The following is an 18,319-nucleotide window of genomic DNA, read 5'->3' as shown; positions in this document are numbered from 1 at the left end:
CACCCACCCACCCATCTATCCATGCATCTATCTATCTATCCATCCGTCCATCCATCTATGCATCCATCTATCTATCCATCCATCCATCCATCCATCTATGCATCTATCTATCTATCTATCCATCCACCCATGCATCATCTATCCATCCATCCATCCATCCATCCATCCATCCATCCATCCATCCATGCATCCGTCTGTCTATCCATCCATCCATCCATCCATCCATCCATCCATCCATCCATCCGTGCATCTATCTATCCATCTGTCCGTCTGTCCATCCATCCGTCCGTCCGTCCGTCCATCCATCCATCCATCCATCCATCCATCCATCCAAGACAGGGTCTTACTCTGCCAGGCACAGATCCCAGAAAATGAGCAAGGCTTGTGTGTAGCATCAAGTCCCAGGTGCATCCTGGCAATGCCATCATCACTGCCCATTTAGGAGACTCCTTCTTTTCTTCCTAATAATGTCCATCATTTCATGAGCACCTATTGTGCGCTGTATGCTTGGGGCTTCACGTCTGTGCTCAACAACAACCTTATAAGGAGGCAGGATACCTCCACCATCTGCTAGCTCTGCAACTTGGGGTAAATTATTTAATCTATCAGGGCCTCAGTTTCCTCATCTAGAAAATGAGATAATAATTTTAGCTCCCTCATAGGAGTATTGTGAGAATTAAATGACTTAGACACACAAAGTGTTTATAATAGTACCTGGTGTAAAGTAAATGCTTTGTAAGTATTAACTTTTATTAACTCTGTTTGCCAGTGAGGAAATGGGAGTTCAGAAAGGTTAAGTAGTCAGTCCATGGCCACACAGCCCTTCTCAGGTCTTCTTTTGGGTCTCAGCTCCAGGACCTCCTCCTCCCTGGATCCCTTGTCACTCAGGACTATGCAGATCCCCTCTTCCTGGCCATTGTCACTCTTACTGTTAGCATCCTCCCTGTGTTGTTACTTGGTGTCTTTGAGAGCCTCAATGTCTTGCATAACTGTCTTGTTTTCCCTTTGGTGTACTGTTAGCCTTCCTCAGGATTGGAAGGTTTGGGCCGGGCACGGTGGCTCACACTTATAATCCCAGTACTTTGGGAGGCTAAGGTGGGAGGATCACTTGGGCCCAGGAGTTTAAGACCAGGCTAGGCAACATTGTGAGACTCTGTCTCTACAAAAAAATGAAATCAGTGGGGTGTGGTGGTACATGCCCATAGTCCTAGGAGGCTGAGGTGGGAGGATCGCTTGAGCCTAGGAGTTCAAGGCTGCAGTGAGTTGTGATGGCACCATCGTACTCCAGCCTGGGTGACAGAACGACACCCTGCCTCAGAAAAATAAAAAATAAAAAAATAAAAAAAAATAAAATAAAAGATTGGAAGGTTTGTAAAGGCAGGCAAGTCCCGGCCTTGTAGAGTATAGCACATTGCTAGGACACATGAGAAGTTCCAAGTTCCTACACATATTTGTTTGTGGCTAATATGGCACAGTAAAAACACGATGATTTAAATTCACTGTCATCCTCACTGTGATATTATCAGCTGATATGTGTTAAGTGTTCAATTCTTTCAATTATTCTACATGGATTAACTAATTTCATCCTTTTTGTACCCCTCTGAGGTAGAGGCATTATTATCTCCATTTAGGGGTATGAAGATGGAGGCAGAAAGATGTTTAGTAATTTGCCCAAGGTTATATGGGCAGTGAGAGACAGAGTTAGGAATCGAACTGTTGGTGATGTGGATTTCTAAAAGGAAGAAATCCACATCAAATCCAAATCCACATCCAAATCTCCTTACTACAGATCTAGGCAAAACAAAATCTAATTATTCCTCAATTTTCATAGTAGAGGCATTCCTGGAAAACTCAGTGTATATTAAACTCATGCAAACAATCACTTTAAGTGGCTGGGCATGGTGGCTCATGTCTGTAATCCCAGCACTTTGGGAGGCTGAGTTGGGAGAATTGCTTGAACCTAGGAGTTTGAGACCAGCCTGGGCAACATAGCGAGACCCCATCTCTACAAAAAATTTAAAAATTAGCTGACTGTGGTGGCATGCATGTGTGGTCCCAGCTGCTTGGGAGGCTGAGGCAGGAAGATCTGAGCCCAGGAGTTCGAGGAGCTGTGATCTTACCACTGCACTCCAACCTGGGTGACAGAGGGAGACTAGGTTCCCCCCGCAAAAAAAATCACTTTAGGTATAAATGTAAACTGGAGTTAGGTTTGCTGACCAGATAATTCTAAGTAGATTTTTTTTATCTGTATATATGCTCAGTGGGACATTTGGAGTCCAGGCAGCCCAGGGGACAGTCTTGAATGTGCAGAATGGTTTCTAATAGGACATGTCTTTCAGTGGAAGGCATGGGTTTAGTACGCCTGGCCCTCCTCCACTAAGTGTCAGCATTGTCCATCCAATCCCTGTGACAACCAAAGGGTCCTTCTTGCATTTCTAGAATCTCCCTTACAGGGTGCTGCCCCTTTTGAGAACTATTATTCTTGATCAGGCTCTCTTCTGTGTCTGAAAGTCCTCTTGTGCTCACTTCCCCAAACCAGCATTTGGGGTCTCCTTGTCCCTCCTCTTCTCCCCCACCTGTTTAGCATCCACTTTTCCAGCTGAATGCGTGGCGTCCGTTGGTTTGGGTGGGAGAGCAGGAAGCTGATTCCCAGAGACCCTCCTGAGGACCAGGCGCTGTGTTAGATACTTTAAAGTAGGTGCTTTCTAGATGGAGCGAGTGCTTCACTTACACAACAGATTTAATGTGTCAGCCCAAACAGATCAAACCCATCTCATCTCCCATCTTCTGCAAATATCTTATGCACCTTGACAGAGTCCCAGGCCCTAGGTTAAGTACATCACACACAATCTCAGTGAAATCTCACTCCATTCTTAGGAGGCTGAGACATTCTTTTATTCTACAACTGAAGAAAATAAGGTTCAGGGAAGGGACATACCTTGTCCAGGGTCATATAGCCAGGAAGCAGCAGAGCTGGGCTTTATGCTGGGGCCGTCTGACACTATTGAATTTACTGTTCCAACTATCCCCCATCTCATTTTATTTTTCTTTCCTTATTTTTAAGAGATAGAGTCTCACTCTATCACCTAGGCTGGAGTGCAGTGGCACAATCATAGCTTACTATAACCTCACACTCTGAGAGTCTTGCCCTGTCACCTAGGCTGGAGTGTAGTAGCGCAATCATAGCTTACTATAACCTCACACTCCTGGGCTCAAGTGATCCTCTCGCCTCACTCTCCCACGTAGTTGGGACTACAGGTGGATGCTACCGCATTTAGCAAATTTTTTTTTTTTTTTTTTGAGATGGAGTCTCGCTCTGTTGCCCAGGCTGGAGTGCAGTGGCATGATCCCTGCTCACTGTACCTCCGCCTCCTGGGTTCAAGCAATTCTGCTGCCTCAGCCTCCCCAGTAGCTGGGACTACAGGCGTGCGTCACCACGCCCAGCTCATTTTTGTATTGTTAATAGAGACAGGGTTTTACCATGTTGGCCAGGCTGGTCTCGAACTGCTGACCTTGTGATCCATCTGCCTCGGCCTCCCAAAGTGCTGGGATTACAGGCATGAACCACTGCGCCTGGCCCCACCTAGTTAATTTTTAAACAATTTTTTATAGAGACAGCATCTCGCTACATTGTCCAGGCTGGCCTCAAACCCCCGGCTTCAAGAAATTCTCCTGCCTTAGTCTCTCAAAGCACTGGGATCACAGGCATGAGTCACTGCACCTGCCTCCACCCCAGCCCATTTAATAGGGGAGGAAATGGGACAGTCCTGAGGGTGGGGATTATCCCTTGGCATCTAGGGGTGGGATGGTGTGTTTCTACTGCCCAGAGCCCAGGAGCTCCCAAGTAGCGTGGAGGTCTGGTGACGGGCCTGACATTTGTCTTACAGGCCAATACCAATACGGACCTGAGGCTGACAGCTGCCAATGGAGCCCTCCTGAGACATCGGGTGCTGCTGGGGGTGACAGACACGGTGGAAGGATGCCAGAGTGTGATTCAGGTGCTGTGTCTCATAGTGACCTCCTCCTGATGGCCCAGTTTTATGTTGGGCTAATGCAGAGCATTGGCCTCATGTTCTCCCAACCTGCACAGTGTCTGCAGTAGTCTGCTAATGAGATGGCTGTCGGCAGCCCTTTCCTTCCTCCCTGCCCTGTTGTTTCTTTCTCAGGACACCTTCTGTGTTCTGTAACCAGTGGCCTGGAACCTCCACGTGGCAGGGCTGGAAGGGAAGCGCAGACAGCGCCCAAACCTTGCTGCTCACCTGGCATTTATTCAGCAGACAGACGGAGCCTCCTGTGTGCTGTGCCCTCAGTTGGACACTGACAACATTGAGGGGCCCATACAAGGTGCCTGTCCTGGCAGTGGGTGACAGGCATATAGTGAGACAGTCCACAGTAGCCTCTGTGGCCTTATAGCAAAGGGACAGCCCCCGACAAGGCTGAGAGGCAAGGTACACAGGGTCCCTTTGAAGGGCTGCATGGAGCTCACCATGGCTGGTGCTACACCAGAGTGACACAGCAGGGAGAGATGAGGCTGTAGAGGCAGGTCAGATGCTGAAGGCCTTGTCTGCCTGGATTGGTCATTCTCTTGGCCCCGAAGGTTGTGGGGAGATCTCAAAGTGACTAGTGTGGAGTCGCAGGGTGGGTCGGAACACAGTTAGGGCAGATCTCCTGATCCTGGCTGAACTCTCCTGTTCCTCCATCCATGCCTGATCTACCCGGTGGAATTGCAAAACCTCGTCAGCACCACATCTGCATTCTCACTAGTCATTGCCCCTTGCCTGGTGGGAGCCCAGGGGTAGGTGTGCACGGGGGACCTGGGAAGAGGCTCCTCACGCACCTGCCTCAGTTACTCCATGAATGTTTATTGAGAGCCTATTATGTACCAGGCACTGTCCCAGGGATTGAGGCTGCAGCAGAGAACACATGCAGGTCCCTATGTTTGTGGAGCCTATCACACCTGAGATGGCGTAGGTATAAGATGATCTTGCCTAACATTGGAGTGAAGCAGATGGCATCACAAGATTCTTGGCAGTTCAAGTGTGACATTGTAGACTGGGAGCTCCTGGAATGTGGGGTCCTTTTAGCCTCGTTTATCTTCCAGTCTCCTTTATCCGTTGGTATGCAGAGTGACTTGGCATGTGTTAGATGAATGCATGGATGGATAGATGACTAAAGAATGGGCTGGGCGCGGTGGCTCACGTCTGTAATCCCAGCACTTTGTGAGGCTGAGGGAGGTGGATTGCCTGAACTCAGGAGTTTGAAACCAGCCTGGGCAACATGGTGAAACCCTGCCTCTACTAAAATACAAAAAAATTAGCAGGGCATGGCAGCATGCGCCTGTAGTCCCAGCTACTTCGGAGGCTGAGGCAGNAGCCTATTATGTACCAGGCACTGTCCCAGGGATTGAGGCTGCAGCAGAGAACACATGCAGGTCCCTATGTTTGTGGAGCCTATCACACCTGAGATGGCGTAGGTATAAGATGATCTTGCCTAACATTGGAGTGAAGCAGATGGCATCACAAGATTCTTGGCAGTTCAAGTGTGACATTGTAGACTGGGAGCTCCTGGAATGTGGGGGTCCTTTTTAGCCTCGTTTATCTTCCAGTCTCCTTTATCCGTTGGTATGCAGAGTGACTTGGCATGTGTTAGATGAATGCATGGATGGATAGATGACTAAAGAATGGGCTGGGCGCGGTGGCTCACGTCTGTAATCCCAGCACTTTGTGAGGCTGAGGGAGGTGGATTGCCTGAACTCAGGAGTTTGAAACCAGCCTGGGCAACATGGTGAAACCCTGCCTCTACTAAAAATACAAAAAAATTAGCAGGGCATGGCAGCATGCGCCTGTAGTCCCAGCTACTTCGGAGGCTGAGGCAGGAGAATCACTTGAACCCAGGAGGTGGAGGTTGCAGTGAGCCGAGATCGTGCCACTGCATTCCACACTCCAGCCTGGGCAACAGCGAGACTCTGTCTCAAAAAAAAAAAAAAAAAAAAAAAAAAAAAAAAAAAAAAAAAAAAAAAAAAAAATGGACATATCAGCTGGGCACAGTGGCTCACACCTGTAATCCTAGCACTTTGAGAGGCTGAGGCAGGTGGATTGCTTGAACCTAAGAGTCAACACAAGCCTGGGCAACATGGCAAACTGTTTCTACAAAGAGTACAAAAACTAACTGGGCATAGTGTTGCATGCCTATAGTCCCAGCCACTTGGGAGGCTGAGGTGGGAGGATCACCTGAGCGCGGGAGGTCAAGGCTGCAGTGAGCTGTGATCTCACCACTGCACTCCAGCCTGGGTGCCAGAGTGAGACCCTGTCTCAAAAAAAAAAAAAAAAAAAAAAAAAAAAAAAAGAATGGACACATCTTTTTAGACAACTGGATAACTGGATTCTTTCGGTTTCAAAATAGTGTCTTGGGATAAGGTGATACACTATCTGGGATGTCCTTCAGATTCCCTGGGGGGTGCAGTGGAGGTGGGGGTGTTGGGGATGGGTACCAAGTGAGGATGAAGATGAAACAAGAGTGGTCATGAGGTGACAGTTGCAGCAGGAGGATGGGTTGCTGTCATCTACTTCTGTATATGCTTGGAAATTTTCATGGTAAAAAGCTTTAAAGGAATCATTTGAGAAATCCTCCCTTGTGGGTAAGACATTGGGAGACTAGTTGGCAAGAAGGCTGTGACTTTGGGTCTCATGGGTCAGTCATTAAGAGGAAGGAGGTCTGGGAACCAGAGAAGGTGGCCAGTGGATGGGAGTTTGGGACAAGGGCCACCAGTTTCTCCAAGAATTTCAATTAGGATTTGCAGCAGCTGTGGTCTTGACAGATGTTGTAACATGAACGTGGAGGATTTTGGCCTGGTTAAGTTTAGCCTGGCTGGCCCCTGGGGTGGAAGGGGAGGCACAGATGGGGTACGCACTTCTCACCCTGCTTCTCTCCCCACAAGCACCCAGGTTGATTACCTCAGACCTGGTCGTGGGCTGCAGGTGTCAGCTCTGAAGGGTTTCACTCATTTGCATGTTCACGCCCCGCCCATTGAGGATGAAGGTGGCCTCAGGTGGACAGGTGATGTCCAGGAGGGTTCAGAGTCTGTCTGGGATGCTCAGCAGCTTGTGGGAAATGGAGGCACAACCATTTTAAACAGGGTTTAGCTTTTTCTCCTTTCCTTTCCTTTCTCTTTCTCTTTCCCTTTCCCTTTCCCTTTCCTTTTTCTTGAGACAGACTCTTGCTCTGTCACCCAGGATGGAGTGCAGTGGTATAATCTTGGCTTACTGCAACCTCCACCTCCTGGGTTCAAGCGATTCTTGTGCCTCAGGCTCCTGAGTAGCTGGGATTACAGGCGTCCACCACCACACCAGCTATGTTTTTGTATTTTTTGTAGAGATAGGGATTTCACCATGTTGGCCAGGCTGGTCTTGAACTCCTGGCCTCAAGTGATCTGCCTGCCTTGGCCTCCTACAGTGCTGGGATTACAGGCGTGAGCCACTGCATCTGGCCTAGGGTTTGACCTTTTCTAAACTTGCACACAAAGCCATTTTTCTACCAACCATGCAAATGAGATGTGGTCATGGTGTGGAACTCTGGGAGGGAGCCACATGGCACGTGCCTGCCAAACAGCAGGCTAAATAGGACTGTCTCAGGGAGGGAGAGTTCAGGGTTGGGCTGGCTTTGAGCCGCAGTGGTCACTGCTGCTTCTCCCTACAGCTTTGGTTTGTCTACTTCGACCTGGAGAACTGTGTGCAGTTTTTGTCTGATCATGTTCAAGAAATGAAGACTAGCCAAGAGGTAAGATATCTTCAGTGAAAAAGCAAAACAAACCAAAAACCAGGAGGCCAAGTTGTATCGATTGCATTATCTTAAGGGTGGGAAAATGTCTAAGAAAAAGTTACTTGGAAGAATACCTACGAGCAATCAGTGGTTGTTTTTGCCTAGGGAATTATGGCTGCTTTTCTGCTTCTTTTTAACTCATTGCTTCTTCCACATTTCCTATGGTGAGCATATATTTATTTATTTATTTTTTTCATTTCTGAGACAGAGTTTCACTCAGCTGCCCAGGCTGGAGTGCAGTAGAGCAATCTCGGCTCACTGCAACCTTCGCCCCCTGGGTTCAAGCGATTCTCCTGCCTCAGCCTCCTGAGTAGCTGGAATTACAGGTGCCTGCCATCACACCTGGCTAATTTCTTGTATTTTTAGTACAGATGAGGTTTCACCATGTTGGCCAGGCTGGTCTTGAATTGACCTCGGGTGATCCATCTGCCTTGGCCTCCCAAAGTGCTGGGATTACAGGTGTGAGCCACCGCGCCCAGCCATGTATTTCTTTGTAATTATAATATTAATAATAAATTTTGGTGGATCCCAAAGTATCATGCATTGAGGCAACTTTTACTTGTTCACAGTGCCTTTCTACCATTTATTAAGAAAACCAGAGGGATCTTGCTCTGCTTCTGCAGAGGAGGAAACGGTCTCCGGGATGACCTATTACCAGCCTGTGGTCATGGAGCTGGCTGGTGATGCCCAGGTTTGGAGGCCAGGCCTCCTGTCTCTGAAGCCTGGACTCCTTCTCTAGGATCAGCCTTTTCTGATCCCTGGCTGCAGTGGGTCTTGAAGTCAGAGTTGTAACTTAGCCCTGAATCTGGCTCATTAGTTCCTATGTGGCCTCAGGCAGGGCCTTTGAGTCTCAGTTTAGTCATTTGCAACATATGGATAAAGATACCCACATCCTAGGCTGTTTTGAGCAAGTGAGGGCATGAAAGGAAAGACATTAGTTTATTTGTTTGTTTTGAGGCAGAGTCTTGCTCTGTCACCCAGGCTGGAGTGCAATAGCGCCATCTTGGTTCGCTGCAACCTCCGCCTCCCGGGTTCAAGCAATTCTCATGCCTCAGCCTTCCGAGTAGCTGGGTCTACAGGCATGTGCCACCACACCCCGCTAATTTTTGTATTTTTAGTGGAGACGAGGTTTCACAATGTTGGCCAGGCTGGTCTTGAACTCCTAGCCTCAAGTGATCCACCTGCCTCGGCCTCCCAAAGTGCTGGGATTACAGGTGTGAGCCACTGTGCCTGACCATAAAAGGAAAAATATTTAGAAACTATTAATGACCATCTGTAGGGAATTATGTAATACCACCCATGTGACCAGCTTTTTCTGAGGTCATCGTCTGAGTCTGAGACCTCATCCTCTGCTCTGTCTGCAGCCTGGGGAGGGACTCAGCCTGGCAGATGCCACCTGATTTAGGCACTCCTGAGCCCCTTCTCTGTTTCCTTTGTAGTCCTTGCTGAGAAGCAGACTGAGCCAGTTATGTGTTGTCATGGAGACTGGGGTGAACCCTGTAACAGCGGAGGGGCCTGAGGACTTGGAGGATGCTCCTCTCCTGCCTGGCAATTCTTGTCCTAACGAGAGGCCACTCATGCAGACTGAGCTTCATCAGCTTGTTCCTGAGGCTGAGCCGGAGGTAACAGGCACTGGGGATAGTTGGGGCCATCCTCCCTTGGGGGAGTTTGCATAGAGAAAGTCTATGTGGAGGCTTCCCAGATTCCCCGGGACATGGCTTCTCTCAGTTGGTAGACACTATACAAATCTAGCTCAGAGTTTTTGATCTTTTCATTCTTCACCCTAGCACTTAAAAAAATAGTTAAGCATTTTATATTTGTTGGGACTTTTTGTTGCATTATTTAATATCTTGGATATTCTTTTTGATGGTTGCATTGGATGGGTAGTTGCATGTTGATAGATTATAGCTTACTTAACCATGAACATATTGACAAATATTTGGATCTTAGTCAATTAATCAATTATTTATTTATCCAACCATTCATTCATCTACTTTAATTACAGTTAGAGAGTTGACTCTTCTTTGCATTTTTTTTGTTTTGTTTTGTTTTGTTTTGAGACAGGGTCTCACTCCTGTCACCCAGGCTGGGGTGCAGTGGTGTGATCACTGCTCACTGTGGCCTCAACTTCCCAGGCTCAAGCAATCCTCCCACCTCAGCTTCCTGAGTAGTTGATACTGTAGGCATGTGCCACCATGCCTGGCTAATTTTTTGTATTTTTATTAGAGTCAGGGTTTTGTCATGTTGCCCAGGCTGGTCTCCAACTCTTGGGCTCAAGAGATCTACCTGCCTCGACCTCCCACTTCTTTGCATTTCTGTTGAATTCCAATTCCTCCCACCCTAGAGTTCTGTTGAGTCCTGCCATCCACGCTGCCTCTTGGCTATGGCTCAGCACTGGCAGACCAGAAATCTGAAAATTCGGTTTGCAGCTTGTGCTACCTTCTTCTCATCATGAGGACAGACCCACTGTCAGGGAGACAAGCAGTGATGGTGACCTCAGGTGACGTTTGAAACTTCAGAAGAGCACTTATATCTTTTTAGCCAAGAGGTTTGGGAATTCAAGGTCCAAACCAGCCCAGACTTTCTTTTTTGTACTGGTGGGGAGTAGGAAGCCTGCAAGTAGCACTATTTAAAAAAGAAAGTGACAGGATGGTGCGGTAGCTCATGCCTGTAATCCCAGCACTTCGGGAGGCTGAGGCGGGAGGATCACTTGAGTCCAGGAGTTCAAGTTGATCCTTCCGCCTCAGCCTCCCAAAGTGCTGGGATTACAGGCATGAGCCATGATGCCCGGCCTCTATTGAAATCTTTTATCTTTTTATTTTAATTTTTTAATTTTTATTTAGAGACAGGGTTTTACCATGTTGCCAAGGCTCATCTTGAACTCCTGAGCTCAAGTGATCCACCTGCTTCGGCCTCCCAAAGTGTTAGGATCACAGGTGTGAGCCACCGTGCCCTGCCAAAATATTAAAAAATAAAATAAAAAAAAGAGAAATGATAAATGTATTAGCCTCTTCACTTTATCCTATTGAATTTTTTTTTTTTTAAAAGAGAAGAGATTGATAAGGTTATGTACTTTCTTGTGACATGCATCTGTGGGTTTTTGTGCAATAACCCATTAAATATGGGTCTTTTAAATGATTATTTTCAGATTCATTCCAACCAATAGTAATACAATTTCCTGTCATGAGTATCAAGTGTGTGTGCACATGTTTTTAAAGTAGCTGCCCTTATAATTTAGTTAGGGAAAATATAATCGATGTCCAAGTCTCAACCTGTGCCAGATGGTCACATTTCAGTAGGAACCCAGTGTCTGTAAAATATGGAAAGACCGTGATCATGACCTCTTACATTTTACGGATTTTCTCATGCATAAAATTCATTAGCATACTCTTCGAGGTATGAATTATTTTCACTTCTTCCTTGATGGGTGAAATAAGGTTCCAAGAGGTCAGCTGACTTGCCCAAGGTTGCCAGAAAGGGAGAGTGCAGTAAGCCCAGGGCAGAAGCCAGCCCTGCTGATTCTAAGTAGGCCGATGTTCTTGCTATAGTCCTTTGCTTCTTACATGATTGATTTTAGAGTAAATTGGCGAGAAGACCAATCTGAGCTAGTGAGTGGTAAACTATTTGAAGTGTTTTATATTTTCTAGCACAAAGGATCACTTGAAACAAAAGCTAATCTTATGAACCATGTGGGGTTTCTGCTTTTTTGAGTGATAATGACGGAAAGATATTGATGCCATTTGTGGAGCACTAAGCACTGGGCTCAATGCTTTCTGTCTATTAGTCTCTCCCTTTTTTTTTTGTTTTTTTCCCCCGAGAGGGAGTTTTGCTCTTTTGCCCAGGCTAGAGTGAAGTGGTGTGATCTCGGCTCACTGCAAACTCCACCTCCTGGGTTGAAGCGATCCTATTGCTTCCGCCTCCTGAGTAGCTAGGATTACAGACGTCTGCCACGATGGCTGGCTAATTTTTGTATTTTTAGTAGACACGGCATTTCACCATGTTGGCCAGGCCGTTCTCGAACTCTTGACCTCGGGTGATGCACCTGCCTTGGCCTCCCAAAGTGCTGGGATTACATGTGTGAGCCAATGCACCCAGCCTCTATTAGTCACTTTAATCCTCACTCTAACTTACAGGGGTCAGTGCTACTATTTTCCTTATTCTACCAATGAAGAAATGGGCTCAATAATGTGAAGTGACTGCTCTGGGTTAGTCATAGAGTGGCTGAGTTGAAATTCCCTCTTGGCCTTTTTGACTTTAAAGCCTATCCTTAATTACTAACTCTACAGACATAGCTAGTGTAACCCACACCTTATTTCATTACATTCAGAGTGGACACAAGTATTGTGAAAGAGCTTCAACACCATGCTTAAGGAATTTAAGCATTTCCCCTGAGATCCCATCTTCTATACCAGTGAATGGATCTTTACAGACCAACTGTGTTAATAAGAATGTGCAGTAAGGCCTAGCACAGTGGCTCACACCTGTAATCCCAACACTGTAGGGAGGCCAAGGCAGGAGCCCAGGAGTTCAAGACCAGCCTGAGCAACATAGTAAGATCCTATGTCTTTTTTTTTTTGAAACGGAGTTTTGCTCTTTTCGCTCAGGCTGGAGTGCAATGGCATGATCTTGGCTCACTGTAACCTCTGCCTTCTGGGTTCAAGTGATTCTCCTGCCTCAACATCCCAAGTAGCTGGGATTACAGGCATGTGCCAGCATGCCCGGCTAAATTTTTTTTGTATTTTTGGTAGAGATGGGGTTTCACCATGTTGACCAGGCTGGTCTCGAACTCCTGACCTCAAGTGATCTGCCCGCCTTGGCCTCTCAAAATGCTGGGATTACAGGCATGAGCCACTGTACCTGGCTGTACTGTGTCTTTAAAAAAGAAAAAAAAAGTACATTAAATGCAATTTTAAAATTCTTTTTTACTTAAAATTTTTTATTGTGGCAAATATACATAATATAAAATTTACCATCTTAACCATTTTAAGTATATGGTTCAGCAGCATCAGGTACATTTACATTGTTATGCAACCATCACTATCAGCCATCTGCAGAATATTTTCATATTCCCAAATTGAAGCTCTGTGCCCTTTAAACACTAACTTCCCCTTCCCTTCTTCCTCCCTCCCCTCAACCCCTAGAAACCACCATTTTATTTTCTCTCCCTGTGAACTGATTACTCTAGGTGCCTCATATTAGTGGAATCATACAGTACTTGTCCTTTTATGATAAACCTAATTTTGATAAGCAATCTCTTTTTTCCCTTTTTTATGTTTTTCTTTCTTTTTTTTATTTTACTGTCAGTGATCATATTTACATGTAAGCAGTTTCTTTTAATATGGTTAGGAGTACTTGTGTAAACAAATCTACAAGGTACCTCACATGAATTAAAGAATTCTGCTGTAATGGGAATATTCCTCTCCCCACCTCCACATTTAACTAGTAATTTTCTTCAAGTGAATCACTTTGATCTCACGTACTTGACAGACTCATAGACGTTTGAAAGTGGAAAAAGAATGTATTTGTGGCTGGCTAGGTTTACTTTCTTTTATATTTTAAAATATATTTTAATTTTAATTTTATTTTGTAGAGACAGAGTCTTGCTCTGTTGCCCACGCTGGTCTCAAACTCTGACCTCAAGTGATCTTCTTACCTCGGCCTCCCAAAGTGCTGGGATTACAGGTGTGAACAACTGTGCCCGGCCAACTAGGCTTAAAAAATTAGATAATTAGAAATTAGGTAATTTCTCTAGGGCTTCGAGGTTGCATATTTTTTTTGTGTGCATATTATTATTGCCATGCAGCAATTAGTTACCCACCTTGGCAATGAGGACACTGAAGCTGCAGGAGCCCCACAGGCCATGAATTGCAGAGCTGGGCTTCTGGACCAGGCTGACATCTTCTGAGAGTCCCAGGTGCTGACCTGGCCTGGTTCTTCCTAGTGAGCATCACTCCTGGGTCCAGGGGCAAGAAAGCAGTGTGGCCTTCCCCTGGTGCCTAAGCCGTTTTTCCTCAAGGGGCTCCCCTGTGGTATTCAATCTGCTTCCCTGCCTCTTCTAGGAAATGGCCCGCCAGCTGCTGGCAGTGTTTGGCGGCTACTACATCCGGCTTCTAGTGACCTCCCAGCTCCCTCAGGCAATGGGGACACGACACACGAACTCTCCGAGAATTCCATGCCCCTGCCAGCTCATAGAAGCCTACGTCCTGGGCACAGGGTGCTGCCCGTTCCTGGCCAGGTGACCTAGGGATGAAGGTACTCATGTTCCTCCAAGACTGAGCAGTCGGGAAGGCCTCAGGAGCCCAAGATGGCCAATGGAGAGCCCCAGGTGAGGAGAGAAGCATCTAGGGGCACTCCAAAAGGGGCCTGTGATGTCAGCCACTGGGGTGTTGTGCTCACTCCAGGGCCCAGCACACAAATCTCATGCTGTTTGACATCGCATGCTGACTCCCTGGCCTTTGCAGGAGCTGATGGTTACAGAGCTAGTCCCACCAAAGCTACTCTTTCTGCTGCTTAGAACTGTGGACATGTATGGAAGGACTGGACCCCCATCGCTTTCATTGTCCAGAGAGCCCAGGAGACATGAAGATGACCAGACAGGGCAAATTATGTGTCCAAAACTTGGCCTCAGATGATGTTTCCATTTCCAACCCCTTCATGCCAGATGGGGAAACTGAGGCTCAGAGAGGATACTGCTCTCTGTGGCATTGCCTTGAACCTCTAAAATTATCAGACTGCCTTTTTCCAATATAAAGAAAAAATGTTTTCAGAATTCTCTCAATTTTTTATGTTTTTCTCCCCCATATTTTGTGAAAAGCAGTGGTACGTGTACATGTTGTCTACCAGTACACAGGCTACAGAAGACAGAGACAGAAGAAAGAGATCAATGGCAGATAACTGTTGATAGGAATATTTGAGAAAGATTGATTCTGTTTGACTTGAGGACTTACTTTGTTCACAGGCATGCACGCTTGTGGTTGTGGTTTTATATTACAGATGTAGAACAATGGTTATGTTTCCCGACACAAACACTGTCCTGGAATGAAGTGTGATCAGCCACTTGTGGAATTCTGTGAAGAGCTCAGAGGCTTCCAAGTGATCTGCTCCTGAACAAGTTTGAAGACCTATTGTTTCATCGACTCAAGTCCAAATGCCCTGACCTGGCGTCTGAAGGATCCCCAGCCCCTAAGACCTAGGCTTCATCTGCGATTTTGGCTTCATCTCCCACAAAACCCCTTTATGAGTTGAAGCTCTTTCCTGGACTGACATACCTATTCCTTTCCATTTGTTGGACTCCTATTCATGCTTCAAAGTCCAGCTTTCTTAAGCCCTTCTTTAGGAAGCCTTCCCACACAGCCAACCCTGCTGCTCTCTGCCTCCTTTAAATTCTTGATACAGCCTGTTCTGATGTTTTATGGTATTGATTTTGTTTTCCTGTGTATATGCCAGTTTTTCTAACTAGACTGTAAACTCCTTAAGGACAGAGACTACACCTTATACTTTTTGTGCATGACCTGGACCGCTAAGGAAAAAAAAAATCCGGTGGATTGATTGCTTTGCCATCCCCACAGCAGCTTTTGCAGATTGTTGTCCAAACTCACTTGAATGATGACATTGCTATGGACCTGGGTTCTGGACCTGATCTGCCACTTCAAGCTGTGTCATTTTTGGCAAGTTGCTTTCTTTGCCTGGTCCTCAGTTTGCCCATCTGTATAATGGGTGGATTGGATTTTTTTTTTTTTTTTCTTTTTTAATTGAGACGGAGTCTTGCACCGTCACCCAGGCTGGAGTGCAGTGGCACGATCTTGGCTCACTGCAAACTCTGTCGCCTGGGTTCAAGTGATTCCCATGCCTCAGCCTCCTAAGTAGCTGGGACTACAGGTGTGCACCACTATGCCTGGATACTTTTTTTGTATTTTTAGTAGAGATGGGTTTTTGCCATGTTAACCAGGCTGGTCTTGAACTCCTGACCTCAGGTGATCCGCCCGCCTCGGCCTCCCAAAGTGCTGGGATTACAGATGTGAGGCACCACAACCGGCCTGGATGATTTTTAAGGGCCCTTCTAGGTCCAAAGTTCTGGGAATTTCTAGCTTATTCTGCCCCTTCGTAGCTCTTGACCTATCTTTATCCAGATGCAGAAACATCTGGCAACCCCACATAGCTGAGATGACCTGGGCCTAGGATGCCCTTGGACAGAAGACTGGCCTACCTAGCAGACCTGGAATTTTCTTCCTGATCTGCTGCTTCCAAGTTGTGTGACCTTGGCTAAGTCACTTAACTGTTCTGATTGTCATTTCGCTTTTTAATAAAGTGGATCTGGAGAACAAGAAATGTAGTAAGCACGTGGCTCACCATTCAAGAGATGAGTCTGACCATTCACTTTCTGTGTGCCAGAGAAGAGAGACCATGGGTATAGACCAGCCCCTGGAAAGGCTGCTTTAGTCAAGGCTGAGAGCAGCTTTGCTCAAGGAAATTATTCACGGAGGTGACCACTGTCTTTCTGACCTGGCACAGAGGAAATGTTGGCTGTGAATATGACCAATAGAAAGAAGCCTGTATTTCTCATTCAGTCCTAGAATCCTGGTAAGTAAATAACAGAGAATAAAAATGTGTTTGTAAATGACAAAGCAGCAGTTTTTCAATTTTAAGGTCTACTTAAGAGCCTTTGATGTGTGTTTCTTTTCCTGCCTTTTCCTTTCTTTAGAATGGATGATGGTCTCACCTAGTGGGTAGGGCTTTCAGGGTATGCCCACAATGTACAGTTCTCTGCATCTGTGCCTCAGTTTCCTCATTTATAAAATCCGTATGATCTCTGTCTCACCTACTTTACAGGGTTGCTGTGAAGATCACATACTACACACAAGAATGCTCATCAGTTTTTAAATTTTATTTAATTTTTATTTATTTTTTTAAATGTAATTTTTTCAGAGAGATAGGGTCTTGTTACCCAGCCTAGTCTTGAACTCCTGGTCTCAAGTGATCCTCCTGCCTTGGCCTCCCATGGTGCTGGGATTACAGGTGTGAACTACCATGCCCAGCCAGCTCCTAAGTCTTAAGGCTCTGTGTTAGTGATAGTTGTGGCCATGGTGGAGGCAGTGCGATGTCTTCGAGTGAGAGTGAAGGTGGTAACTCATTGCATGGATTCTAGAGTTCCGTTTATTCTAATTCAAGTTCTTCCACTTAAGAACAATGTTCTTCCTCTCATTGAATCTCATTCCTCATCTATAGGATGGGGATAAGAGCATGTACCTGGCAGGTTGTTGTAAGGATTAAATAATGATGTAAAAAAAAGTCAAGTGCTTGCAACTTGAGTTTTTCAATTCCAAACTTGAGTGAAAGCTCAATAAATTGTTGCTTAAAAAAAATTTTTGTCATGTATATTATAGATACCTGATGTATATTTTTGTTGATGTAGCAGGTCATTAACAGTTAAGGCTATTCAGTCTGCCTCAGTCAGACCTCACCTATTTCAGTGCCAATGGGTATATTTATGTCAATAAAGATTTTAGTCAAATCTCTGGAATTCAGCATCCAGAGATAATGTAGCAAGGAGATAAAGAGCAAGCCGTTGATTTTGGGCCAGATACTCACTCTTTCTGTACTTCCTGTACCTAATTTCCTCATCTATTAAGGGGAGAGTGTGATAATAAGGGGGGTTAATGGAAGTGATTGATGTGAAGCACAAAGCCTGGTCCACAGTAAGGGCTCAGTCAGTGGGGGGCGTTTCTTCTGCAGCTGCTGGCTGCTATTGGCTTCTAGTTTATGTTATCCTATGTTATCTTATAGTTGAGTGTTTTTACATTTAGGTCTGTAATTCATTTTGAGTTAGTTTTTCTGAAGGATGTAAGGTCTCTATCTGGATTAAGTTTTTGCATATTGTTCCAGCACCATTTGTTGAAAAGACTCTCTTTGCTCCATTGTATTGCCTTTGCTTTTTTTTTTCCCCAAGGATCAGTTGACTATACTTATGTGGGTCTGTTTCTGGGCTGTCTATTTGTTCCATTGATCTATGTGTCTGTTCTTTCCCAAAAACACACTGTCTTGGATTACTGTAGCTTTATAGTAAGTCTTGAAATTGGGTAGTGTGATTCCTCCAACTTTGTTCTTCTCTCTCAATGTTGATTTGGCTATTGTGTGTCTTATGCCTTTCCATATAAACTTTAGAATCAGTTTGTCGATATCCACAAAACAACTCACTGTTTATTTTGATTGGGATGGCATCAAATCCATAGATCATGTTGCAAGAACTGACATTTTCACAATATTGATTTCTGTCCACAAACATAGAATCTATCTTCATTTATTTAGCTGTTCTTTGATTTCTTGTATCAGTTTTATAGGGGTTTTTCCCTTTTCCTACAGTTTTTTTTTTTTTTTTTTGGTAGTTTTTCTTATAGATCTTGTACATATTTTGTTAGATTTATAAGATTTATACCTAAATATCTTATTTTTTGGGGTGCTAATAAAAATAGTATTGTGTATTTAGTTTCAAATTTCATTTGTT

General features: G+C 45.4%; 1 protein-coding gene across 6 annotated transcripts in view; it reads left to right on the top strand.

Annotated features, from left to right (window-relative positions):
• Positions 1 to 17,180, top strand: part of TMEM268 (transmembrane protein 268) — a 38,346-nt gene extending 21,166 nt beyond the window's left edge. For 5 of the 6 annotated variants that reach the window (XM_017875921.1, XM_017875919.1, XM_017875918.1 and 2 more), the window contains exons 6-9: positions 3,888 to 3,998; positions 7,696 to 7,776; positions 9,258 to 9,440; positions 13,878 to 17,180. In XM_017875921.1, coding sequence (XP_017731410.1) covers positions 3,888 to 3,998; positions 7,696 to 7,776; positions 9,258 to 9,440; positions 13,878 to 14,057 — 555 coding nt within the window. In that variant the 3' untranslated portion in view covers positions 14,058 to 17,180. The remainder of the gene's footprint in view (positions 1 to 3,887; positions 3,999 to 7,695; positions 7,777 to 9,257; positions 9,441 to 13,877) is intronic. The other variant, XR_001886372.1, reaches the window with a different exon arrangement.
• The last annotated feature ends 1,139 nt before the right edge of the window (positions 17,181 to 18,319 follow it).

Source organism: Rhinopithecus bieti, unplaced genomic scaffold, assembly GCF_001698545.2.
Source record: "Rhinopithecus bieti isolate Rb0 unplaced genomic scaffold, ASM169854v2 scaffold_9997, whole genome shotgun sequence".
NCBI lineage: Eukaryota > Metazoa > Chordata > Mammalia > Primates > Cercopithecidae > Rhinopithecus > Rhinopithecus bieti.
The sequence above is the reverse complement of the archived record's forward strand: the minus strand, read 5'-3'. Positions and strand labels throughout refer to the sequence as shown.